Genomic DNA, 24,995 nt, shown 5'->3' with positions numbered 1-24,995 from the left:
GGTGGGGGGCCGAGTCCTCTCCCCCGTCACGGCTCCTCCGCTTCGAGACTTCGCACATAGCAGATGGCGTGCAGTGCAGCGGAGGTGGTGAAGATGATGCTCAGCAAGAAAAAGCAGCACGCCATGAAGGCTGGCGGCACAGGTGAGAGACGCGCCACTGTCCGTGGCGGCCGTGGCGCAGGTGAGCCCTGCTCCTCATTCGCCGCCTCGGTGGCTAAGTCAGCATCGCAGAGAGGTGCAGTGATCCGACCGGCAGCGTCGGCGCCACCACCGAGTGGGCGACGCAGGGAGCGCATCAAGTACTGCTTGCGTGCTTGACGCTCTTTCAGATACAGCGTGGCAATGTAGCGAGAGCGCAGCCACATGACGGATCCGCTGAAGGATGTTGCCGCAGCAGTGAAGAGCGAGTCGGTCACCCCGTCCGTCATGCCAGCGCTAATGCACAGGAGCCATGCCATTAGCGGCACAGAAACTGCGAGGACGGTGATGCAGTGCATCTCCACAGCCTTGTCCGCACACTGCACGTGGATGCCACGCTCGCAAGGGGCGCACGGAGGAAAAGGGGGAGACAGAGGGGTGGCGCGCTGCCAGACAAGGCGGGGGAGGAGAGGGGGAGCAGCAGTGGAGGGGAGGGGAGGGCGGAGGGAGGCCCGCGCGTTGGCGCCTCGCGGGGGTGGGAGAGGAGGACAGCAGCGAAGCGATACCGCGCACGGACTGCGCTCTCACCCGAGGAGAGGCAGGAGACCCCGGCACCAGCAAGGGAGGAAGAGACGGAGTCGACCGCATGGCGGCTGTTAGGGAAAGGGCCCAGTAGAGCTGGGGTGAGTGGTCGCTGTCATGAGTGCCATCTACGCGTCACAGAGAAAAAAAAAGGGCTGGCCGTCACCTGCGGAGCACTGCCGTTTGCTGCGGTATACCGGTACCGTCACAGACGAGGCAGTTCACTCCTCGCGCTCCTCTCTGCTTGGATTGGCGCGGTGGAGAGAGGGCCTCCGGGGCGCGCGCGGGGTTTTACGCAAGTTGCCGCGAGGCACACTTTGGGCCCCGCAAGGAGAAAAAAAGACACGGAGCTGAGACACACGACAGACGACCTCTAATGCTGCAGAGCAGTGATGCATCGCGTGGGCGTACGCGGGGAAAGGAGAGAGAGTGGGGGGGACTCGCACCCACGCTGATGGGGAACGCACCCACCCACGCCTCGTGTCTAGATGAGCTGCCGATTGTTCACGGGCGGCACCGGCTTCCGGCGCCGGTGGCAGGCACGCGCGATCAGGAAAACCCAGTCTGCGTTAGCGACCACCTCCTCACAGGTTGCCTGCACATGAATCATGTCTTCGGACTGCAGGAGATCGTACGCGACGACCAGCGTCTTGATGGCGCTCAGCACCGTGGCGCAGTGGTGCACCGGAATGGAGTCCAGCGCCTCCATGCTGAGTGGCCACCGCGTCGGTTTACCGACCATGCGCGCCGCCGCCGACGCCGCTGCTGCTGCGTTGGCCGAGGTGCCGCGCACCGTCGTCACAATGAGCCGCTTCACCTCCCCAAAGGCCTCAAGGAGAATGCCCGCCGTTGAGGTGCCGGTGCGACGGCGGTCTTTGACCTGCCGGAATAGTGTGAGGTCAGTGTAGAGGTTGACGACGTTCCCCTTCAGCTGGCTCATGACGTGATGCACTGCCTCCTCCGCCGGCAGATGCGCTAGCACGATGGGTGACAGGCGCTGCTGATCCACCAGTGACCAATACCACGCGGCATTCGATGCCATGTGGCCGCGGCTCACGGGCGACAACACAGCAGGCTGCTGCTGCTGCTGCTGGTGCTGAGCAGGAGGCAGTCCCTCACTGGTGGTTGACAGGGAGAGCTCCATTTCGGCTCCTGCGAGTCGGCCCGCGGACGAGCGCAGAGACACGTCTGCTGGCGCTGGAGCAGCAGAGGAGCCCGTTGACACCCCATTTGATGTTGCTAGCCGGCTGCCGTCCGGGCTGGGGCGCGCGCGAGCACCACCGCCGCAGATACCCTGCTGCTGCTGACGCGCCCGCAAGTCAGCGCACGTCTGCTCGGTAGAGGCCAGCTGCTCTTTGATGTGCGCCAAGCGCGCCCCCTCCGCTGCCTGAAGCTCGAGGGCGCGGTCCAGCTGCCGCTGCAGCTGCAGCCTTTCAAAGATATCGCCGTGCTCGGCCTCAGCGCGGCGCAGTTCCACCTCGAGCGCCTTCAGCTGCTGCGTGTTCTCGTCCAGATGCCGCGCGTGTACGCGCTGGCGCCAGCGAAGGAAAAAACGCAGGCGGGCCTCGTGGTGCCGCTGCTGCTCACGAAGAGCCGCCACCGCCGCGAGCGACGCATGCCGAGCGCGCCGCTTTGTCCAGCGCCGCCACCGCTGAAACGACTCCAGACTTCTGCGCTGAAGCAGCAGCTGGGCGTAGTAGGCAGCTAAGCGCGAGAGTGCCGAAGTGCCGGGTGCTGGCCGCCCGTCGTGAGACACGACGGCCGCTGCGACTGCAGGCACGGGCCGCTGCCCCTCCTTCTGCGTGTTGTGTGCGAGCCACTGGCGCAGCACTCGCTGCAGCACCTGCCTCTGCGCCTTGCTTTGCAGAAGCGTCAGCTGCTGAGCTGAGATGCGGCCGCGCTGCCGCCGGGTGGTCGCCGCTGCCACCGAGCGCCAGCGGTGGAAATATGCGCTGATCATCGCGGCGTCCACCATGCGTGAAAGCACTAGCGCACTTTGCGCTGCCTTCTGCTGCACCTGGCGGTGGATGAGGTATGCCTGCCACCGCAGAAAGCGGGCCTGCGTCAGCCGCTGCTCTGTGACCCGGGAGAGGGCCACGGAGAGCACGTGGGGGCGCATGCGCCGCTGCTCCGCATCGTAGAAGGATCCCCATATGCCAAAGAAGCGACGCATCAACCGCAGTCGAGACTTCCCCTCGAGCGTGCGGGCAACCGCCTCGGCTCGCCGGCGCCGCGCGCCACAAAAAAAAATGGAGCACTTCCACATGTCATAATGGCGCAGCAAGACTCGCTGCTCGCTCAGCTGCTCCAGGATACACACGTACTTCTCCTTGCGCTCCAGCTCCTTCTGCCGCAGCAGATTCACCCGCTCCCGCCACGCTGCGGCGTCCTCCGCGTCCTGCTCTACCACCTGCGCCAGAGCCGATATGGAGTGCGCCAGGTCCATCTCTAACGTGTTCTTGTGCCCGTACCAAAGTTTGTTCACGCCGTTGCTCGATAGCACAAGCCACTGCATTGTCTGCACCACACTCAGTGACAGGAGAGCACGCACGTCGCCGCCGCCGCCGGCCAACAGCGATGCGACCAGCGCGTTCTCCACCACCTCCTCCACGCCGTAATCGTCGTCTGCGCTGGCGCTCCAGCGCTCCATGAGGCCATCCGCATACCCAACCCACACACTGCATGTCTGCTCCTCTGCCAGCAGGCACCGCACGCACGGCTTGACAGGGATGCGCGTGATAATTTTTATGCTGCCGCCAGAGTGAGCGCCACCGTCACGGGTTGCCGTCATGAAGAGGCTCGGCCGCTCAGAGCCGTGTCCGCTGCTGGCGCGCGCGGCTGCAGCTCCACGGCAGTACCACACGCACACCAACTGGTCTTCCGCCGCGGTGAAGAGCACATCACGCACAACAACCATGTCGTTGACACGCCCATGGTGGGCACGCAGGGCCTGCGGTGCGGTCTGCTCCTGCGGCCGGCTCGCGACCAGGACGCTATAGATGACGCCCGACTCGAACCCGCAGCACACGCGCGTCGCAGGGGGGACGGATGTCATGGCACACAGCGCCCTCGCGCCTTCGCGGACGGCGTCCAGCAGCACCGTCACCCGTGTTACCGCCTCGAAGCCACGCTGCTCAGTGTCCCACAGGATGAGGAGACCGTCCGCAGACGCGGAGACCGTCTGCGCAGTGCAAAGCGCGATGATGGACACAACGCGGCCAGTGTGTAGTCGACCAAACGTGATGAGCTTCAGAAGAAGTGCGTCGTAGACGGCGACGGAGCCGTTCTCGAACCCTATCCAGACGTGTGTGGCGGTCGCGCACATGGCAGTGACACGGGCGTCGTCATCAGGCGCGTGTGCCCACACCGACGCAGGGCTGCCTGGCGAGAGGCTGTTGGACGCCGGCTGGTTGCGATGCCCTGCGGCGACGTCGAGTGATGGAGCTGAAAGCCCCCGCCCTCCTCCCGGGTGCACGAGGCCTCGACTGCGAGGGGTGAGGGCCCCGGCGCCCCAGTGCGAGGTAGGCAGCCCACTCGTGGCGCCCTTCGCGCCGCCGATGGCATTCTTTTCACTCGACGTATTCAGTGGCAGCTCCGCCAACTCCGCCCGCCGCGCTGCCAGCTCCTCGTGCAGCGGGAGGAGCGATACCACAAACTGACCCGTGACACAGCTGTAGAGGTCGATGACGCCGGATGCGGTGTTGGCGCACCACAGCGTTGCCGTACCAGGTGCCACAACCACGTGGCTATACTGGCCCCCGAAGCGAAAGGCTGTCTCGTACGTGTTCGGCTCAAGGCGCTTCCCGTCGTGCGCAAAGTGCGAGAGCGGCACACCTGCCACAGATGGCGATGCTCCGCTGGCGGTGGCCTGATTGACGCTGGAGGACGCCGCAGCGCGCCCACTGACAGCCTTCGCCGCGTCCTCCGCGACTCCTGATCGATGCTTCGCTTGCGTAGACGGCGACATGCTGCGGCCCCTCTCGGCGAGCACTACCGTCGGCATGGCAGGCGAGGCGCCTCGCGAGAGCGACCTGCGAGAGGGCGAGACGGATCCGCCGGTGCTGAACGGCCTCGGACGGCGTGACGGAGTGAGCGACGAGGCGGCAGCCGACCCGGAGCTACGCACTCTAGCCGCGTACATCTGGGTGGCGCTGAAACAGTTGAAAGATACGAATCTGAACAAAGAGAGGGGAGTGGAGGAGGCGGTTGACAAGAGCCCTCGTCGACTGCGCTTGCGGCTGCGCGAGAAGGACGCGACGACCCCGGCGAGCAACGGCGAAGCAGCGGGGAGCGGATTCTAAGGGAGGCGAGCGGGAGTGAGCTAAGATCGCCCGGCAATATGCTACGTGTCACGCGTGACGATTGCTCGAGCCTGTCAGAGAGGGAGGCGATCAGATGACGGTTGCTTCTACGGATCGCACCGCATACAGACGTGGAGGGGGGGCGAAAGCGTTAGAGGCGCCGTACGGAGGCACGAAAGGATCAGCGAGGAGATGAGAGGGGAGGGAGGGACGTGATGGTTGACGGTCAGGAATCATGCGCCGCGAGCATCGGCGTCGCAGAGCTGTGGCGCATAAGCTGTGGTGTCTCCTTCAGCCGCCGGCTGCGGTGGTACAGGGCGAGAGAGGCGTGGAGGGCGGCCACACATCACGACATCTGGTGGAGCTGCGAGCGCGCCTCCGCCTCGCTCCCCTTCCCACCATCACCGCCACCGTCGCACACACGCGCACACCACCCCACACCGACTCTCTTCGATCCCGCACGCGGAAGCCATCGTCGTCTGCTGCTTCCCAGTCGAGATGTCTCTTTTCAAGATACGCACATATGTAGACAGCATCGCGGGCTCGGTGGCGCATACACACACGCGCGCGCGTGGGCACTCCCCCAGCGCAGCTGCTGTTACAAACCTCCGCCCCCCACCGCCACCACCCGTCGATAACACGACCGAGCAACGACAGCGACAGCGTGACCTCCACTCATGTCTGCAGGTGCACGCAAGCAAAAAAACGTCGGAGCGATACAAATATGCCTTAAAGCAATGCCTTCGCGCCCACTCCCACTCTCCTCTTCTCACTAACTCACCCAACGTCATCCCTGACAACTTCACGCGGACACGCGGACCACAGCACACGCGGATGAGGGGAGGGGCGCGGCAAAGGATGGCAACCCCCCCACACCCTGATGTGTTTCGCGTGCGCCGCTGTACTCCAACACCCACTTTTTTTTTACCCCTCCTCCCTTCCCACCATTCCCCCAAGCCTCCTCCTAGCCGGCATGTGTCCGGCAGCACACAGAGCTCATCGCTGTCTCTGTCCTCTTCACTGTCCCACCCCTCTCGCCAAACTGCGCAGACGAATGACTTGGGAAGCGCGCCAGAGACGATGGTGCACACAGACACGCATGTCAGCATCGACGCCAACTCCGAAGAGTCTGTCAGGGCGCTGGCACTGCAGCCGGTCAAGGGGGTGGGTGGGTGGGAGAGAACAGCGGAAAAGGGTCGGGGGCGAGAGGCGTGTGAGTGGACGGGTGGGGGAGGGAGGCATGCACGATAGAGAGGGAGAGAGGGGCGAGGCAGAATATGCGTGATCATGCCAATCTTCGCTTTTAGGGAAAGAATCGGCGCACGCGCCAGCGCGTGAGGCGCGCACGATACAGTTCGGAGAAGAAACGCACCGCTGAAGCCGAGAGGGGACGCCTTGCGCAGACACGTCAGATCACGCGCGGATCGACCGCGTGGAGGCTCTGGTCCTTCTCGCCGATTCCGCTACAGACACGAAGCACGCAGATGCGCCGTGCCTGCAAGTGAGCGCCGGCGACCCAGCTCATCTGCGTCCCCTCCCCGTCTCGCGTGCTCGCTGCCTCCTCCCCCCTCCTCCCGTCTTCAAAGCTGCCCTAAAAGACGCCGAATTCGGTGTCCCCGCTGCAGAATGTCACCCGGTGGCCAGCATTACTGGTCTTGCTGCTGCACGCCTTCATGCACGGCTCGCGCGGCGTCGCGCTCGCCTCGTACGTATACAAGTGCTTCTGCTTCGCTGCACCGAGCGTATTCTTCGCCGCGAACGGGTCGCCCCTTGCGGCGCTGTTGGCGGTGCCGTTTCGGTCGGTGGTCGGCATCAGCACACCGTCCCGAACGCGGTAGCCTAACGGCACGAATCTGCTCTCGATGACGTACGCCTCGTCGTAGAGGGCCATCCACGCATCCTGCGTCTGCTTCAGCATGCGGTCATCCTCCCCGCCCCACACAACGTCGACGTTCTCGATGGCGAACAGTGACAGGGACTGGTAATACTTGATATGCGAGGTGCGGTGGGCGTGAAGCATGAAGACGATGCCGATCGTGGGGACGGGATCGTCTGTGAGCTGGCGCACCATCGCAAGCCGCTTGTTCGGCTTGCGGGGCTGCAGCGGCGAAGTTAGGGGCCGGCGAGTGATGCCGCTGACTGTGCGGGTCTGCGGCACATAGTCAGGCTCCACCGAATTTTCCGGCACACCGTCAACAGCCGCCTGCGCCCCACTCTCCTGCGGCTTCGGCAAGTACTTACTGACATCATCGATGCTGCGGTTGTCCATGCAGTCGTAGCGCTTGCCCAGCATCGAGGTGGTGCGCACGGGTTCTGCGAGGTTGCCCTCCTCGTCCGCGATCGACTCCGCAGCACATGCTACACCACCTTCAAGCACGGCGCGCCGGTAGGCGTAGAGGGTCAGGAACTTCACATAGCGATTCCAATCGAGGTCCGCCTTCCACAGAGAGGCTTCATGGAGCAGGAAGCAGCGGTTCATATGGAAGAACTGTTGAATGGACGCGGCGAACGGCGCCTCCCCCTTCTCCGAGAAGTGCGACGTGATCGCCTGATCCAGCACGCCGGCTAAATCGTGCGCCGAGTCGATGGACATCATCGCCTCCCAGTCCTGGTGCACTTCGGCTGCTGTGCGACCCACGAGCAGTGGTAAAGCGCTTGGAAGCGCTGCATGGTCACCGGAGGACGCGGCCCCAGCAGCTGCCGCGGTGCCACCGTCATGGGTACTGTGAGCCGCCGACGCGCGCAGCCGCTTGTCCCAGAAATCGTACCGCAGCCATGCGAGATCGCGCTGGGCGGAGCGCACCATCAAGTTCCAAATGCGCCTCGACGCGTCCACGACACTCTTCGCCTCTGCCGGGTGCCTCTTCTGCTCTGCGAAGAACGCGCGGTAATTGCAGTCTAGGATGCGTCCACACACGGCTTCGCAGTCCGTGCGATACTCGAGGGGGTGGACAGTGAGCTGCGCGTAGTGGAGGATCATGACATCCAGTGGAGGGATGATGACGGCGTCGTAGTTCGCCGCCTGAATGGCGAGGAAGAAGATGTAGCGGCTGATGGAGACTCTGAGGTGCACTTGCCCGAGCGCGGCGGGGCTGATGCCGCATGCGATGTTCGGCGCTTCGGTCACGCTCTTGGGGAAGAAAAAGTGCTCGCCTTCGGTAAAGGCCTTGACGGTGGCGATGTGGCTGTGCAGGATCATCTCGTCCACCGAGAGGTCCACCTTGAAGTAGCCGTCGGAGAGAAGATTGATGACCGTCTCCACGATATCGCCGGTGAACAGGTTCTTGCGCAGCGGCACCTCGTTTAGCGTACGCAGTCGCAGCGCGCATAGCTCGATCGGGATCTTGGTGCGATAAGGACTCATGTTGTGCTCGCTCTTCCACACCTCCCATTGTATGCTGCGCAGATCCCGCAGCTTGCTGATATCGAACCACTCGTTGCGCGACTGCGAGGGGTCCTCGGCGAAGGGGCAGCCCACAATGTTGAGAGTCACCAACTTCTGCAGCGAGAACAGCGTCATGTTCGGGTCGTCGAGGCTCTCGTTCTCCGATAGGTCGAGGTCCTCGATCTGATCCAGCTTGTGGAAGTACTTCGGCACCATGCGGAGATTGCATGCGCGAAGTGAGAGACGCTTCAGCGGAATCGGGTGTGTCACGTGGGAGACGATGCCCTCCTTGCTCGCCCTGCTGAGGCTGGCGCGGCTCGTTGAGGCGGTGGCGCTTCCGCCGGACATGTGGGTGGCTGTCTCCTCCTCCTCCAACTCGTTCTCTGCGTCCTCCGGTGCCTCGGAGAGGCCGCTGGTGCCAGTGGTAGTCACTGTTCCATTGCTCGACGCGCGCGGCAGCCGCTTGACAACGCGACCAGCGAGCACGTCGAGCGTCTCAATGGGGTTCTCCGCGAGGTCGAGAAAGCTCAGCTTCTTCAGCAGTGACACCACCGCCGGCGGCGCGGTGAGCCGCATGCCGGCCAGGTGCAGCTCCGTCAGCGAGCGCGGAAGATTTTTGCCGAAGAAGTGTGGGTCGGTGAACGTGAAGGCGTTGCCGGAGATGTCGAGCGCCGTCAGTCTCATGCACTTGATCGAGTTGGGCAGGGTGCGCCCACCGAGATTACACCTAGCTACGCCGAGCTTCTTGAGCCGCCCAAGGCGGTGCAAGGCTACACCAGTGATCTTGATCTCGGGGTTGTTCCCCACGTCGAGCTCCTCGAGCACCTCGCACTGAATGACCGCCATAGGGATCTCCTTCAGGCCGCAATCGCGCACGGTCAGCGAGCGCAGCGAGAGAAGACGCGGCAGCACGTCAAATCCGCGGGCGCTGTCGATGGGGTTGAAGCTCGCGTTGATGCGCCACAGGCGCGGCAGGCGCACCAGTACTTCGGGGAACCGCTGGAACCGGTTGTGGTCAATGTCCAGCTCGCGCAGGTTCGACAGCATGGGCAGTTCCTTGGCGAGCACATAGAGACGATTGTTCGATAGTGTTAGGGATGTTGCGGTGCGGTGTAGGCCGTCCTCTTGAATCGCCTTCACCATATGCGGCCCCAGCACGTCCAGGTCGCGCCCTGAGAGGTCCACGTTCCCCGAGCGACCAACATGCACGCCGGAGCCGAAGATGGATGAGGTACTCCCAGCATCCTCGATGGCGTCACGAGCGGAGCCTGCGATGGAGGAGCTGCCGGACATCGTGTGTGATGAGTGCTTGCACCCCATGTTGGTGTACCTGTGCATAAACTTCAGCGCTACTTCGAGGTTGCCACGGATCGTGTGGCCGCCGCGCTGAGGATCAACGGATGAATGGGGGCAAATGTGCGCGGCGCGTGTGTGTGTGTGAGAGAGATGTGAGGAGGAATGATATGCGCGCACTGGTGCTCGCTGGGGTGAGGATGGAGCGCTGTCACTCACCCCGTTCACTCGTCCACCCACCCGAAAGAGCGAAGTAACGTAGCCCAAACGGTTGTAGTTTAATGTAGAGAAACTTAGACACCTGTCCAGGTGATTAGATGCACGTACACCTGCGTATGCGTATGCGCGTGCGGCTTCTCACTCACACTGCTCGCACACAAGTCCACGTGCATAGAGAGAGAGAGAGACAGCGACAGAGACAGCAAATAGGGGAACAGGGGGGAGGGGGGAGGGGAGGGCGCTCGACTAAGGTGGCCCAAATCGCACGCAACGGGGGAAAGCAACCTGGAGAGGAGCCGGCGGCGGCAGAGATTTGGGTGTGGGTAGACGCGATGGTGGTGTGGCTGTCACCGAGCAGAGAAGGTCAGGTGGGGGGTGGAGGAGGAGATACAGCAGGGGGTTGGGGGGAGGGGGGAGTGAAGAGGGCCGCTGACATGCGTGGGAAGTCTCAAGGAAAGACAGCGCCACTGCCGGACTGCGTTTCCTCTCGCCCTCTCTGAGGACGCGCGCAGGCGTCTGTGTGTGTGTGTGTGATCTGTGTGTACCGATGCTCTCGTATCAGCGGGTGGACGAGTATTATGGGGAGCAGTGGACGGTCAGCGTCGAAGGGGAGGGGGGCGGAAGAAAGAGGGGGCAGTGACCGTGGAAGGACGCTGACGCCTCCTCCCCCACCTCACCCACACACACACGCACAGGAGGTGGTGAGTGAGTCTGTGTACGCCCCTGGGCGGTATAGCAGAGGCAATGCGTAGCCCTGTGACTCCTGTCCATTCAGTCTTGCCGTATATTCTCGGCGCGCCTCCGTTGCGCAGTATTACAAGCGTTATGCCCGACACCGGCAACATGCTCGCCGGGCGTTGAAAGGGACAGAGGTCTGAGAGTAGCTAGAAGGAGATGCTGTGTGAAGTTAAGAGCAGCACTGTACCGTTACGGTGCGTGATCACGTGGATGGTGTGACACGGATGTCGGAGGTGATGGTCAGCTGGGCTGTGTACCACAGGTGCACAAGATCAGTGTACACGCGATGCCGCATTCGGCGCAGGGCGTCCGTCGAGGCGCCAAAGACGCGGTAGACGCAGTAGGCGGCACCGAAGCGCGCAGCGAAGAGCAGCTCTGCCATCGACAGTTCGAAGTCCTGCCGATTCGCGGTGCAGGTAGACTTGACCTCCACGTATTGCACCACGTCCCAGCCTCCGTGGACGGAGTTGTGGCTGTTGTGGCGGCTGTCGAGCCGTCGCGGTTTCACGACGAGAAGGTCAAAGGGCGATCCGGCCTCTCGGCCTTCATTGACCCAAATCACGCGCACGCCGCTCTGCTGCGCCTCTTTGGCGTACTCCTCCTGAAGTCGCTCGTAGACGTAGCGCTCTGCTGCAATCGCGTAGTCGGGGGTGTCGCCACCCGTGCCCGCCACCGCAGAGGCGGCAGGCGGTCGAAGCCACATCGCGGCAGTGCGCACATCGCGCCCAGAAGAATCGTGGTGGGGCCGCCCGCTCTCGTACCTGGCGGTTTCGGAATTGCCCGCGCGCAATCGTTTGCGGGACTCGGCACGGCTTCCGCTTCTTCGAAGCGCGCCAGAGGCCGTGTCGCTCCTGCGGTGGTATTGGAACGTGAGAAACGACTCTGCGCCCTCATCCTCTCCGCCTCCCGCCGCTGTACTGCTGCCGCCATCGCCGTCGATGCCCGACGTCGCGCTGCTGCCATCGTCGTCGGTGTCCTCGTGTTCGCGGGCGCGCACTTTGGCGGGCGCGTCACCACCGCGAGACCCACTATCAGAAGCTGCGCAGGCAACGCTCGCGGCCACGATGGCGTCGAGGTCGAGCTCCATTGGAAAGTCGCGCCACGCAGGCATAGACGTCACGGCCACCGTGCTGCCACCGAGAGTAAGGTTGATGCTAAGCCGCCCATTCGCGCCATACCGTTGCACGAGCCCGCCGCCGGCCCTGGCTGCAGAAGCGGCGCGTGGCGAGGAGGCTCTGACATGAGCTACAAGGTCGAGTGCGTTTGCCTGCGTACCTGCCGCCTGCCCACTTTGCTGCCTCATGTGAGCGCGCTGCGAATCACGTGGCTGTCGCAGCGCGTCCGTCCCTGGGGGATAGTTCGGCATGTACCGCATAGAAGAGCGCGACGAGAGGGTGAACGAGGCCTCTTCTTCCCCCTCTTCCGCATCTGCGCTGCGTGCGCTGGTCGCCACAGTGGATGACACATGGGACGAGGGCAGGGGGGCTGTACAAGACAAGCCGTTAAAGGCAGCTAAGCCATAACGCATGGCGACAGGCCGCAGGACATGCTCGACCTGCTCACGCCGCCACTGCTGCTGCTGCAGGGATGTATCGGCGCCGACGCACCACTCGGCAGAGCTGTCCAGCGAGGACAGGGCACCGAGAAGGCGGGTGATCACGTCACGCAGCTGTCGAGCGTCATCCTCTGCGGACATGCCCACTGGTATGAACAGTGGCAGAAGCGCCTCGGCCAGCATCGGGACGGAGGCTGCCTCAGCAACGCCGTAGATGATGTTGTGCGCTGCGACGTACGCCAGCTGAATCTGTCGTGCATGCGTGTACATGTGCCCATTCAAGTCTAGGCGACTCGTCTGCACCGGGGAGACGGACGCAGCCACCATGCTTGTGCCTGCGGTAGCTGTGAGGATGACTCGTAGCCGCCGGAGTCGCTCGCGCAGCTGCGCGTACGCGACACCGTACCACAAAGGGAAAGAGGCACGGCAGAAGGCCTGTACATACGGCACAATGGCCGCAATTTTGTCGTGCAGGAGCCCACCGGCGTCCGTAGCGACCGCCGTCGAGAAGCTGACGCGCGTCTCCGCGAGTTGCGCGAGAGGACGAATGCCGAAGTAGTGCAGCACCGCGCACACCGCCCAGGACGGCTCCTGCGCGCTGAAGCACAGAACACGCAGAGGAGGAGGAGCAACAGCACCGCTGACGCTGCCGCCGTGGGAGAGGGGCCGCGATACGGTTGTGTTCGGCGGCGAAGACGCCGACGGCGCCGCTAGTAGGACCCCGCGGTAGCCGCACCATTGAGGCGTCGCGTAGAGCAGCCCATCGAGGCCGCAGCGCCAGGCATGGTCGCATGGAAACAGCCCAGCCCGCCACGGCGACACCGCCGTCAGCGACTCCTGCAGACTAGCCAGCACCATCCGAAGGGCTGCTTGCGCCGTCCGCTGCTGTTGCTGGAGAAAAGACGGCGCGGCAGAGGCGGAATCGGGCAGCAACGCCACCGCCGCCTCCTGCTCGCGCGCCTCTTTCACCCGCGCCGCGACATCCGCGTCCACGCAGCGCACAAACGACTTCACGTACGCGTCGGTGAAGGATGGTGTCAGGGCTACCGCTGGACACAGCCGACGTGCACAAGCGGCCGCGGCCGTGCACCAGGCCGCGACGGTCGGCTCCGCACGCACGCCGAGGAGCCGGCAAAATACTCCTCGCAGCGATGGCGGGTAGTGGCGGTCTAAGCAGGCGCAGGTGAGGATCGACGCTTCACGTGAGCCGTGTCCGTCAGGCGGCGCTGGCCCCGACCACGACAGCCAGCACACCTCCACTGGTGTTGCCATGTGCACAATCTCCTTCGTTGCACTGGCCGCCGTGTCCCCTGCACCTGAGGCCGCGTGGGCCGCGGACGAAGTGCCGCTGGTGCCACGAGTGCGAAGCTGTTGCCGCATCGAGGCGAGTGGACTAAGGTGCACGGTGCTGTTGCCGTTGTCGAGCGACGTCATGAACGGGTGGAATAGAGGGATGCAACGGCGATGTGCGTAGCGGGCTGGTAGGGGCCCACGCGCATTCGTCGAGTGAGGCGGCAACGAAGGCGGCGCCGGGCCTTGGGAGGCCTCACACGCGGCCCACGCTTCGCACACGAGCTCGACGGGGACCACGTCGCCGACCGCAAAGGTCTCGAACACCGCCACGGCAAGGTCCAGCCATGAGTTATCTGTACTCGAGGCCATGCACTGTGCAGTCGCAGGCGCGCCTTGCCGCGTCTTCTCTGCCCCTGACTGTCGGAACTGAAACAGGAAGTCGCCGAGCCTCTCCAGCGCTGTCGCGGGCTCGGCACCGGCCTTCAGAGCGCTTAGAAGTACGCCAGTCGTTGACGGTGCACCCTCCACGGATGGCACGCTGCCGACAGTGGTGGCCCCAATTTGCGGATGCACGCTCGCCGGTTCCCTAGCGATGTTGCCGCTGCTCATCGCAGCCAAGCCGAGCGATCCAGCCGGTGCCAGCAGCGACCCCAGCAGCGAGCTGGCCGATGCCGCCGTCGCAGAAGAATTCAGTGGTGCCTTACTCGCGAGAGCTGACGCAATGCTCGGGGAAACCGGCCGCCGCATCTCCGTGGCAGCAGCAGCAGCAGCGGACGCTCCTACGGAGACGGCAGAAGGCATGTCGGTGACGACAGTGCCGCGTCGCCGACGCGCCACCGAGGACGGTGGCGAAACTTCATGCGTGCCACCGGAGGTGCGTTGGCCAGGAGCGTGTGGCTCACCGCTCACAGCGGCCAAGGCGGTGCTGCCCTGTGTGCACCTGTGTGCGGCCCGGCTCGCCTCCGTGGCGACGAGCTCACCCACTTGGAAACGCAATTCAACGCCTCCGCCTCCGTTTTGGCCACCTGCCAACGCGCTGCCCGCTCCACCATCGAGGGGTACCGTGCGCCACAGCGAGAGAGGGAGGCTGTAGGAGCGCGCCTCCGCCTCGGTGGCCGTGACCACAAATGTGAGAGCGCGGGCGCCAACAGACGTGCCGCGCTGGACGGCGTCTCTGCTGCTGCCGAGACGAGCGCAAACAGCGTTCTCGCGTATGCGCCGCATGCCGTCTACGAGCCCTGCCTGCGCACACGCGGAGTCGAGGGACTGCAATACATGCTCGTAGAGTGCTCGGTTGCGCTCCCGTCGAGCTGCCCCCTCGAAAGATGCGTCTCGCACCAGCGCCCCTCCACCAGCACCACAACTGCTTTCTTCCGCTCCTTCCGCTGTGTCTCTGGAGGCGATGCCCTGTGTGATGGGGTTCGCTGCGGCGGCGCAGCTCTCTAACCACCCTTGACAGATTTGCTGCTCGAGCCGGTGTGCACCTGCCAGCTCCTGCGTCAGGGACGCGAGCAGCGCGGCGTAATCCTGCACGTGAATGCCGAGCTGGCGCACGTTCAGCAGCCGTCCCTGCCTGCGCACCGTTGCAAGGGCAGAAGAAGGCGACGCACTTTCGAGCACGTGACGCTCATAGAAGACGGAGAAGCGGTAAAGCAAGTCGCGGGCGTCGCCGCCGCCGTAGAGCAGCACATCCCTCGCCGCGGCATCGCTCAGCAGAAATGCGATGACGTCTCGAGCCCGCACCGGATAGACGACGGAGTTGGCGCGTAACTGAAAATATTCCTGCACAACCGGTAATACCTGCAAGCCAACACCCAGCCCAAGCTCAGCGAAGTGCTCCACGCCTTCCTGAGCACAGATCCACCCCTCCAGCTCGTGAACTGTTACGATGGCGCGGGTGCTGATGGCCGCCATGACCGTGGATGTCAGCCGCAGCTGTAGCGCCGCCACATTGGCGAGCGCAGGAACGTCGCGAAGAGCAAACGGCAACGAGTTCGTCAAAGAAATGCGAGCAGCCACGCTACGGACCCCACTGGCGGCCCTCACACGTCTCTGTGACCGTTGTGCAACAGTGTGCTGTCCACTCCCCTGCACATCTCGGCCAATGTCACCCTCGTCGTCCTCTTCCCTGCCCTCTGCTTCTTCAAGCAGGTAATTCATCACAGAGGTCAGCAGGTCCTCCAACAGAAGCGGGCCACGCCGACGCTGCTCCTCCAACGACAGTGCCATGTACCGCTGCCGCTGTTCCTGCACATATGTGTTCACGCGCAGGAGCATCTGCAGCTGCGCACCGTTATCTACCGCCTGCATCGCGTGCCGAGATCAGCAGAAGAAAGAGTGGCCTTTAGGGTGCGGAGGTAGAGGAGAGGAGAGGAGAGAGGGGGGCAGAGTGAGGGGGAGGGGGCACCGCGCGGCCGTGTCGTCGTCAAGGCAATGGTGTGGACGAGCGAGGAAGGAGGAGGGTGACAGCCATGCGGTGGTGGGCACGTGGGAGGGCATCGAGGGGAGGGAGGATGGGTTTGGCTGGGTGCCCTTGAGGAGAAGCGCCTGCCATCCACCGTCAGCGCAGCGCCGGCCTCAGTCTCTACACGGGGGGTGTGTACATGTCGGGGAGGCAGGCAGGAAGGGGGGGCATTGCACACAGTCGCTGCCGAAGAAGAGGAAGAGGAAGAGGAAGAGGGGGGCGGCGGAAAAGCAAAGAGGGAGACGCTCACGGCAGATGCGCCGTCGATGGGAAAAGCATTTCTCTGTCGTACAACTTCTAAACGGCGAACGGAAATATAACCGCACAGGGGCCTCTCTACACACAGCGAGCGAGTGGGAGTGGGTGAGTGAGTGGATGTGTGACTGTGTAGCGTATGGGGGCCACTGTGTAGGGCGCGTGTCCGCGGGAGAAGGACGAACGCGTAGGGCGGTCTGCGCTGCCGCCGCAGTGAAGGGCTTTCACCGCCGACACCGTCACCCTCACTCACCCTCTCTCTCTTTTTCTTCAACAAACTGCAGAAAACTGAGGCGCTCGCGCACACATCCGGGGGGGTGTACGAAAGCTCTGCGCTGGATGATAGAAAAGGGTTCGAATAGCGATATCGCAGCATGACGCACACGCTGTCGACCTTCCGCCACCGCCACCGCATCTCCCCCCTCGCCGCGTACGCACGCGACGCTGCCCAGCAAGAAGAGCCGTGCCCGACGGCCCCAAGAAAGGAGGGGGGCCACCGGCCAATGACTGCAGAGAAGAGGACCCGACACACACACACACACGCACACACCTCTCTGTATATGTGTACACATATACAGAGAGGTGTGTGCGTGTGCGTGTGTGTGTCAGGAAAGAGGTGGGAACGAGCGTGCCCAGCAGGACCAGCGGCACGATCCTCGGCAGCGAACGCACGCGCGCGCAGCAACGGCTGTTAGCTGTACGGGCCTCTCCCTCCCTGCCCCCCCCGCCCCCCCGCCCGCTGCCAGAGACAGAGCTGACGCGACATCGAGTGAACGACGAAGGGCTGAGGGAAACGAGTGTGAAGGCATGGCGCCAGCACTGCGGTAGGAGATGACGGAAGCCGCCGAGCTGCACGTCGCGCACTGAATAGGGAGTGCAATGCCCGCGATCACAGGGAAGACGAGAGAGCATGGCTGTGTGTTTGTGTGCGTGAAAGGGAGAGGAGGAGGGGGTGGGGAAGAGGGGATAGGGGCGCTCTCTACCCCCCACCCCACCCCTCCGACCCCTCCCCCAGCCTCGCACCGACCCTTGACGGCTACTCCAGTCGCTCCTTCGCGTAGTCGCCCATGAGGTTCTTCAGCAGCTCCTGAAGCGGCGTCAGCTCCTCACGCGGGATGAGGTCGAATTCCCATACGAAATACATGAAGTGTTTGAACGCCGTGTTCATGTGCGCCTCCTCCTGCAGCTCGGCAATCTTCGTGAAGTGTGAGTAGTAGATGTGCGCGTAGACGCGGAACATGCGGCGGAAAATGTTCTTCACGTAATTCTTGAAGTCGGCCGGGTACGGGTTGTAGTCTTCTGACGGAAAGATGCGCTCGTCGTTGATCTGCCGCTCAATCCACTTCATGAGGAGGTCAAGGTACTGCGGCGCCGACACGCGCGTCGCCTTGGGGTACTCGGGCGGGTTGCGCCACAAGTACTCGTAGCGGGGCCCGGAGGACATCACCGGGCAACTCATATCGCTGCAGTAGTCTGTCAGCGAGCCGTAGATGACGTTGGTAATGTTGTAGAAATCTACAGTGTGCACCGACAGCCAGTTGCTGAGGTCGACGCCGGGGGGCAGCTGCACCGCCTGCCGCAGGTCGCCCGACTTGACAAGCGACCGGGCAAAGTTGTGCAGGCGGTACCGCTCTGTTCCCTCCTTGTGCTTTTTCTTTGGCCGGTACGTCTTGTCCGAGTCGAAGAGGGAGCTGCCGAAGAGCTTCATCTCCGCGATTCGCGACGGCCGCGCACGCGTATGCGTGAGTCGGAGCCGTCCCTACGCGACAGGATAGACGACAGTGTACGTATACACGCAGAGAGCAAGAGAGAAAGAGAGAGAAATGTGTGGGATTGTGCGTAAAGGTGCCTCTGATATATATATATATATGTCTCTGTGTGTGTGTGTGTTCTGTCGTTGCGTTCGTGCTCTCCCTCACCCTCTCGCGCCGGCTCTTGCCTACGAAGAGGGGATGGCGCACAGGAGGGCACGGGTGCGCCGCACTGCGAAGGAGGGGAAGAAGTGGCGATGGGCGACAGGGGCGAGACGTGGGGATCGATGAGCCCTTTCAAGATGCGGTGATGCGCCGTGAGGGGAGTGGGAGCACGGGGAGGAGGAAGTGGGGAGTGGATCGAGGGGAGACAAAAAGAGAGCACCACCCACCGCTCTGGGCGGAAGAGGAGATGCGCGGCCGGCCGGCTGGTCGCCAACGAAGAAACGGCAGAGGGGAGTCGCGGCACTGTGACCAGCCGCAGCAGCCCTGCATGAAACAAAAAAGCGGTGTGTCGGCTACACCTGCAGAGGCAGCGGGCGTTATTCGCCTCTCTCGCCCCCCTTTTTGCTCGCGCACTACACATCGCATCGCACAGACCACAGAGCACCAACCCCACGAGTGGAGAAGATGTGCAAGCGCTCACCGCGCTCCCGCGCGAGAGAGTGGCGGAGATGACAAGAGGTGCACGCCCAAGCGAGGCAACAACATCAAGAGGGGAAGGGGGAGCGGCAAGCCGACAGCGCACCCATGTGGCCGCGGCGTTTCATGAACACGCCAAAGAGCTGGGGAAGACGTCCACACCAGCCACCACTACCACCACCGCCGTATATCAGCATCATCTCTGCCGCGGCGGACGTGCACGCCCGAGCGCCGGTAAAGGCCAGCGCGGCTGCCCCCTCCCCTCCACGATGTGGAGATATCCAAGCAGCGCAGGAGCAGAACAAGAAGAGTCACGCGAGCGTTGGCGGTGGAGGAGAGCGACGGCGACACAGAAACGACGAGTGGCTGGGAAAGCGCACTACTCTGTCCTTTCACACATGCGCAGCGTTTTCTTCGTGAAAGTGACCATTGGGCGTACATGAACAGTTTGGACACACGCACAGGCACCGACACAGGCACCGGCACACACACGCGCGTTTGTGTGTGTGTGTGTGACTACATCCCACCAGCCTCACCATGCACCCAACGCCCGTTTTCGCGTCTCGGTAGCCTCTTTGGGGGAGGGCGGGGCACGCCTGCGTATGGTGGGGGAAGGGGGGATGCGAACGACAGCGAGCCAACAAAAACAGCGCTTAGGCGGAAGGGGAGGGGAGGGGATGGGTGGTGGTGGTGGATGGGCAGCTGTGCACATTGGCGTGGCGTCCATTGTGAAAGAGAAAATGCGGAGCTGACGAGCGCGCCGCCGGCAGCCGCACGACGGACTGCAGAAAGAAAAAAGAGGAGAGGGGAGGAGGGGTGCGCTGAGCGTTCGATGCGCACGCACACACATACATGAACGCACCAGGCGACGCAGCATGCAGCGAGAGAGGGAGTGGTGTGTATGTGCGTGCAGCTGTGTCACAGCCGCTGCCACAATAGCGCCCGTCACGCCTTCTTAGCCGCCAGCCTCCGCGCATGCACGCCCAAGCCCCATGCGGCACTACTGCACCGTAACACTCTTGGCCAGGTTGCGCGGGCAGTCTACGTTGTTGCCACGCAACAGCGCCATGTAGTAGGCCAGCAGCTGGAACGGAATGGCGTTCACCACACACTGAACGCAGTCCACCGTCCTAGGCACGATGATGATCTCCCGTGCGGCCGCCTCCAGCTCAGCGTCCGCCTCCGTCGTGAAGGCGACAACCACACCTTTGCGAGCGTTTACCTGCTGCACGGCGGCCTTACTCCGGTCAAAGTGCTTGTCGTTGGTGCACATCGCCAGCACCGGCATCGCCTCGTCGATCAGCGCGAGCGGCCCGTGCTTGAGCTCGCCACTGTGGATGCCCTCTGTGTGGATGTAGCTCAGCTCCTTCACCTTCAGCGCCGCCTCCATCGCCGTAGCCAGGTCGTAGCCGCGACCAAGCACAATGATGGAGCGGCTCTCCTTCAGCCGCGCCGCCAGTGCCTTTACAGGCTCGCGGGTGACCTTGAGCGCCTCGGAGATCTTTGCAGGCATCTCAGCCAACCCGCGCATGACCTCCTGGCGTCGCTCCCGCAGCCGCACCGAGTCGCCGCTGAGCAGCAGCGCCACTAACGTCATCACAACCACCTGAGACGTATACGCCTTTGTCGATGCCACACCGACCTCGATACCGGCGTTCAGGTGGGCGCCGTAATGCGTCAGCCTGCTGATGCTCGAGCCAACGACATTGGTGATGCCGATGCACACGGCGCCCGCTTCGCAGCACAGATTGAGCGCCATCAGCGTGTCGGCTGTCTCGCCCGACTGCGATACGAAGAAGCAAGCGTCGTCCCGCTGAATCTGCGGCTTGCGGTCGAGGAAGTCGGAGGCGTTCTCTACCGCGATCGGCAGCGGCACGAGCTCCTCGAAGAGCGGCCGCACAGCAATGCAGCTGTTCAGCGAGGTTCCACATGCAATGAAGAGAATGCGGCGACTGGTGAGAATGCTGCGGACGTTCTGCGGGCTAAAGCCGCCGAGGCGCACTGTGCCACTACTGAAGTCAACGCGGCCGTGCATGGAGCTGATGACGGACTCTGACTGCTCGTGGATTTCTTTTAACATGAAGTGCGCGTAGCTCCCCTTGGACAGACTCTCCAGCCTCGTCTCCAGGTGCTGCACCTTGCGCTCGATCGCAGCCTCCTTGGGCGCCAGCGCGTTGTAGAAGCGAAGCGCACCATCACTGTAGTAAGCCACGTCGTTGTCCTCGAGGTACACGACGTTGCCTGTGTACTCGGCGAACGAGTTCGAGTCGGAGGCGAAGAAGAGCTCCAGCGGCTTTGATGAGTCCGTAGCGTCATACGCATGCAGATTCACGGCGCAGTCACGATCGTCCGTCCACCGGATGCCCACCATCAGCGGCGACCCCTTGCGGCTCGCCGCGATTTGGGAAGGGAAGTAGACGCTCGTGATCAGCAACGCGTAGGCGCCCTCGACCAGGCGCGACAGCTCCAACATTAGCTGCACAAAGCTACCGACTCCCTTGCGCGTGTACAGGTACTCGGCGAGGACGCTGATGATCTCTGTATCGGTGTCAGAGTGGAAGACGTAGCCCTCCCCCCTGAGCAGCTCCTTCAGTGTGGCGTAGTTCGTGACGATGCCGTTGTGGACAACTGTGAACTCGCCGTTGTTGCTCTGCTGCGGGTGGCAGTTGCGCTCGCTCACACTACCGTGCGTAGCCCAACGTGTGTGCGCGATGCCGATGTGGTGGCTCGTCTTGGCGTCTAACGGTGGCAGCGTCGCGGCGACAGCCTCGCTGAACACCGTCTCACGGAGCTGGCTGATGTTGCCGATGCTGCGTACCACGCAAGGGGGCGGCGTCGGCGCATTGGCGGCAGCGCCATCATCTTCGCCCCTGCCGATGGTTGCATCGATGGCGAGTCCCGCGCTGTCGTAGCCGCGATATTCAACCTTCTGGAGACCTCGGATGAGGACATCTAAGATTTGCTCTACGGTGCGCGGCACGTTGCGGTTGACGTAGCCAAAGATGCCGCACATTGTCGCGACAACGGTAAGCGGAGAGAGGGGAGGGAGGGAGGGAAGAGGAGCAAGAGAGCGCAGCGAGTCAGAGGAATGCGGCCACACACACACACAAAGACAGACGCGCGCACACGCATAGATTCACGGGTCAAAGTTTGTGTGAGAGGAGAGCGCGAGAGAGCGGGTGGCGCAACGATGACGGTGGTGTGAAGCGTGCGATGTGCGGCCACAGGAGGTCGAGAGGATATGCAGCACAGAAAGCCTGACGATGGTGACTATGCCAGCAACTAACGAAAAAAAATTACGGCGAGGCACGCGAGACCCGCGCGGGGCGGGGGCAGAGTTGGGGGAGGAGACAACGAATCCAAAGATGTGATGAGAGTGAGAGGGAGGAGGAGGGGTCGGCCTGTGTGTATGCGTCAAGATGCCTGTCTGTGCGCACGCTTATGGGGGTCAGAGGAGGCTGTGCGTATGCGTATGTGGAGAGCGGAGCGTATGTAGCTTGAGGAGGAACGCGCGAGGCTGTTGGCGGAGGAGCGTTCTGTGGAAAGGCGTGCGGAGCGCGTTCGATAGTGCACCACGCGCCGCCGCACGCACCGCGAGAGGGGAAAGGGGGGGGAGGGGGGAAGAGGGGAAGAGGGGAGGTGAAACTGGCGCCAGTGGAGGAAGGTGCGAATGCGGGGGCCAACTCGGGACCCTCTCCCCCCCTCAGCAGTGGACAAGGCACTTCATAGAGGTGTGTGTATGTGTGTGTGTGTCTGTGGAGGGGGGGGCGGCGGCGGCGGCATCATGAGAACCTGAGCAGGGGGACGGGTAGACCGTCCGTGTGTAGCACCAGGCGGAAGGGAGGGTGAGAATTGGGGGGGAGGGAGGGAGGGCGGAGGCGTGTGTGAGGATCAGCATGATGTTCAGTCAAGTTCAGTACTCACCGTCCGGTGTGATCCTCGTCTGCAGCCGTCTTGTCAACGTTAGACACCACACGCACGCAGCCATACGCAAAAGGGGCGATAGTAAGCCATGGCCGTGTGTGTGTGGCGTGGTGGGGGAGGGGCGGCGTCCTCATCCCAACCACCGAGACGAAAAAAAAAATCAACGCGATCATGTGCGGATATGCGACTGCCTGCAGGCAGTCGCACGCCGTCGTGGAGGGAGTAGCGGACCGCCCACTGTGCAGACGAATTCACTCACCTCTCCTCTTCCTCTGGAGGGATTGTGGAGGGGTGCGCCTGGGGGCCGATCTTCACATCGGCGCAGCAAGCGGCAGCAAATCGCACCGGTGCACAAACGTTGAGGGCGATGACAGCGATGGCTCGAACGATGCTGCGGTCGCTACGGAGTCCGGAGTGTCAACGCTGCCAACGTTGGTGCTGCTGCAACGCCCACAGCCGCAGAGGTGCGCCTCTGCACAGGAAAAGGACGCATCTAAGGGACTCATGGTGCGCATATCGCGCTTGTCCTCTGTGATGCTGAACCAAACGACACGGCTGATGATGAACTCGACGTGTGGCAGGCCGCAGCTCTGGCGCGTTGAAGCGCCGCCAGCAGGCGCAGGAGCAGTGGCGTGGGGGCCTTCGCGGAGGCCGTCCTCGCCACAGAAGGGCGGCGGCGCCGGCGATGACGTGGGCGACGCTTCCGAGCTGCTTATACGCGGGCGGAAGAGAGACGGCGCGTTGAAGGTTTCGCACCAGAGGCTGCTGGTGCCGTACTGCAGCGTCTCATCCACGTACAGCGCCGCGCCGTTCTTGCCGCCCCCGATGGCAAAGAAGTGCGGGTTGCAAACGATGAAGCGCTTATTCGATGCGTGGCCGCACCACCTAAACTTTTCCAGCAGTGGCGCGAGGGGGACAGTTCGAGTTGGCGGAAGCGCGCGCGGCGGCCGACGCCGCCGCACAACCGGTGACTGCACCGCCACGTCCGCTGCGTTAGCGACGCCAGGCACAGCAGCCGCGTTGCTGAGGCACACGAGGGCTGCCCGCATCGGCGACGTCTCGCATGGCGGCGACAGTGGCGAGGATGCCATCGCCGATGGATCGACGGGGTGCTGCGGGCATGGGAAGTGCTCTATGGTCATCCGGCTCGGCATCGGCACAGGAACACCCGCCTCACCTTCATCGAAGTCGGCTAGCCGCGCGTATCCGTACGCCGGCGTCGTCGCAGCGGCGGCGGTGGCAGTTGCCGGGGCACAGGTGGGCGGCGCAGCGGCCGAGCGCTTCAGCGCGCGGAACGCCAGTGAATCGGCCGCTTGCAGCTGCCGCTGCCTCTTCTCTACATCCGTCACCATCCACGCCCCGCGCGACGGCGCGCAGCTCAGCTGATCGAGCCGGAAGACAAACGTGTCGGTCGAGCCGAAGTAAATGTTTGCGGGGTGGCGGCCGAGGCACGGCACCTCAGGGGTGAAGCAGCCGAGCACACGGTGCAGCGGCGTGCTGTGGGCGGCACCGTATCGCAGGGAGCTGAAACGCTGCGCAGCGCGAAACGACCGGGATGCGTCGCCGGCCGCCGGTGACACACTGCCTGAGGGCCTCAACGGCGAGCTTGAGATGCTCTCCGAGGGGCTCGCGTATTGCGCGATGGACAGCGCGGCGTCCTCGCGCGACTGCACAAAGAACAGCCCGAAAGCGACAGTTTTAACCTGCGACTGCTTCGACTCCACCACCTCCATGCAGCGGTAGAGGCTGGAGAGGCTGAACCCATCCGTGGCGGTGTCGAAGCACCGCCGCCACGGGTAGCTCTGCCAGCTTGGTGACAAAGCAAGAAGAACTTCGTGCAGCTCGCAGCGAGAGAGCGGCAGAGGTGGGTTCGGCACGTCCGCTGGGGTGGCGAACAGCTGTGCTGCATCCAGAGCGCAGCGGCACGATGCGCGGTCTGCCGTCAGCGCTGCCTCGTGCGAGGCCGCAGCATCGGCCTCTGCCGTCATAGTGGCGGCGTCTCCTTGGGGGAGGGAGGACAAATCGCGCAGGTCTCTTTCCTGCCGAGCCGCCTGGATGAGCGTTCGTTGCGCATCTGGCCGGTACTGAAAGCAGTTGCGGTAGGCGTCGTACATGTGATAGCCCGGCGGTGGGAACAGAGGCAATACGCGACGGGCGATACACGGCGGTGTGATCTGAAGCGACACACCCGTCGAGGCAAGACGCTCCTGCTGAGATTTTGGCGCCGACGGCCGCGGCGATGATGCGCCAAGAGAGAAGAGTGACATCTCACACGACGCTCAGCACGCCGGACGCAGTGCTCAGGCTCCTGCAATGGTGAAGGGCTCGATGTGCGCGTTCCACAAAGGAGGGTGAGGGTGAGGGTGAAGTGTGACAGGCAGTCCGACCGTCGGTAGAGAGGGAAGGCACTGCTCCAACACGGCACCAGGCGAACGTGTTCACCAGACCACAGAGG

The 24,995-nt window shown here is 63.4% G+C and overlaps 7 protein-coding genes across 7 annotated transcripts; all 7 read right to left on the bottom strand.

Annotated features, from left to right (window-relative positions):
• Nucleotides 1–26: 26 nt before the first annotated feature.
• Nucleotides 27–497, bottom strand: LSCM1_08009 (uncharacterized protein; the record flags this gene model as incomplete). Its single annotated transcript, XM_067325354.1, has 1 exon — nt 27–497. The coding sequence occupies one exon, from the start codon at nt 495–497 to the stop codon at nt 27–29; it is 471 nt and encodes a 156-aa protein (XP_067181210.1).
• Nucleotides 498–1,204: 707 nt separating this feature from the next.
• Nucleotides 1,205–4,861, bottom strand: LSCM1_08008 (uncharacterized protein; the record flags this gene model as incomplete). The annotated part of the gene is made up of 1 exon (XM_067325353.1): nt 1,205–4,861. The coding sequence occupies one exon, from the start codon at nt 4,859–4,861 to the stop codon at nt 1,205–1,207; it is 3,657 nt and encodes a 1,218-aa protein (XP_067181209.1).
• A 1,751-nt stretch (nt 4,862–6,612) lies between these two features.
• Nucleotides 6,613–9,726, bottom strand: LSCM1_08007 (uncharacterized protein; the record flags this gene model as incomplete). The annotated part of the gene is made up of 1 exon (XM_067325352.1): nt 6,613–9,726. One exon carries the CDS (start codon nt 9,724–9,726, stop codon nt 6,613–6,615), a length of 3,114 nt encoding a protein of 1,037 aa, XP_067181208.1.
• Nucleotides 9,727–10,858: 1,132 nt separating this feature from the next.
• Nucleotides 10,859–15,814, bottom strand: LSCM1_08006 (uncharacterized protein; the record flags this gene model as incomplete). The annotated part of the gene is made up of 1 exon (XM_067325351.1): nt 10,859–15,814. The coding sequence occupies one exon, from the start codon at nt 15,812–15,814 to the stop codon at nt 10,859–10,861; it is 4,956 nt and encodes a 1,651-aa protein (XP_067181207.1).
• A 1,445-nt stretch (nt 15,815–17,259) lies between these two features.
• Nucleotides 17,260–17,931, bottom strand: LSCM1_08005 (uncharacterized protein; the record flags this gene model as incomplete). The annotated part of the gene is made up of 1 exon (XM_067325350.1): nt 17,260–17,931. One exon carries the CDS (start codon nt 17,929–17,931, stop codon nt 17,260–17,262), a length of 672 nt encoding a protein of 223 aa, XP_067181206.1.
• Nucleotides 17,932–19,616: 1,685 nt separating this feature from the next.
• Nucleotides 19,617–21,629, bottom strand: LSCM1_08004 (uncharacterized protein; the record flags this gene model as incomplete). Its single annotated transcript, XM_067325349.1, has 1 exon — nt 19,617–21,629. The coding sequence occupies one exon, from the start codon at nt 21,627–21,629 to the stop codon at nt 19,617–19,619; it is 2,013 nt and encodes a 670-aa protein (XP_067181205.1).
• Nucleotides 21,630–22,851: 1,222 nt separating this feature from the next.
• On the bottom strand, nt 22,852–24,807 carry LSCM1_08003 (uncharacterized protein; the record flags this gene model as incomplete). Its single annotated transcript, XM_067325348.1, has 1 exon — nt 22,852–24,807. One exon carries the CDS (start codon nt 24,805–24,807, stop codon nt 22,852–22,854), a length of 1,956 nt encoding a protein of 651 aa, XP_067181204.1.
• Between the last annotated feature and the right edge of the window lie 188 nt (nt 24,808–24,995).

The sequence above is a fragment of the Leishmania martiniquensis genome, chromosome 6 (assembly GCF_017916325.1).
Source record: "Leishmania martiniquensis isolate LSCM1 chromosome 6, whole genome shotgun sequence".
Lineage (NCBI taxonomy): Eukaryota > Euglenozoa > Kinetoplastea > Trypanosomatida > Trypanosomatidae > Leishmania > Leishmania martiniquensis.
This window is presented reverse-complemented; position numbering and strand designations above follow the sequence as displayed.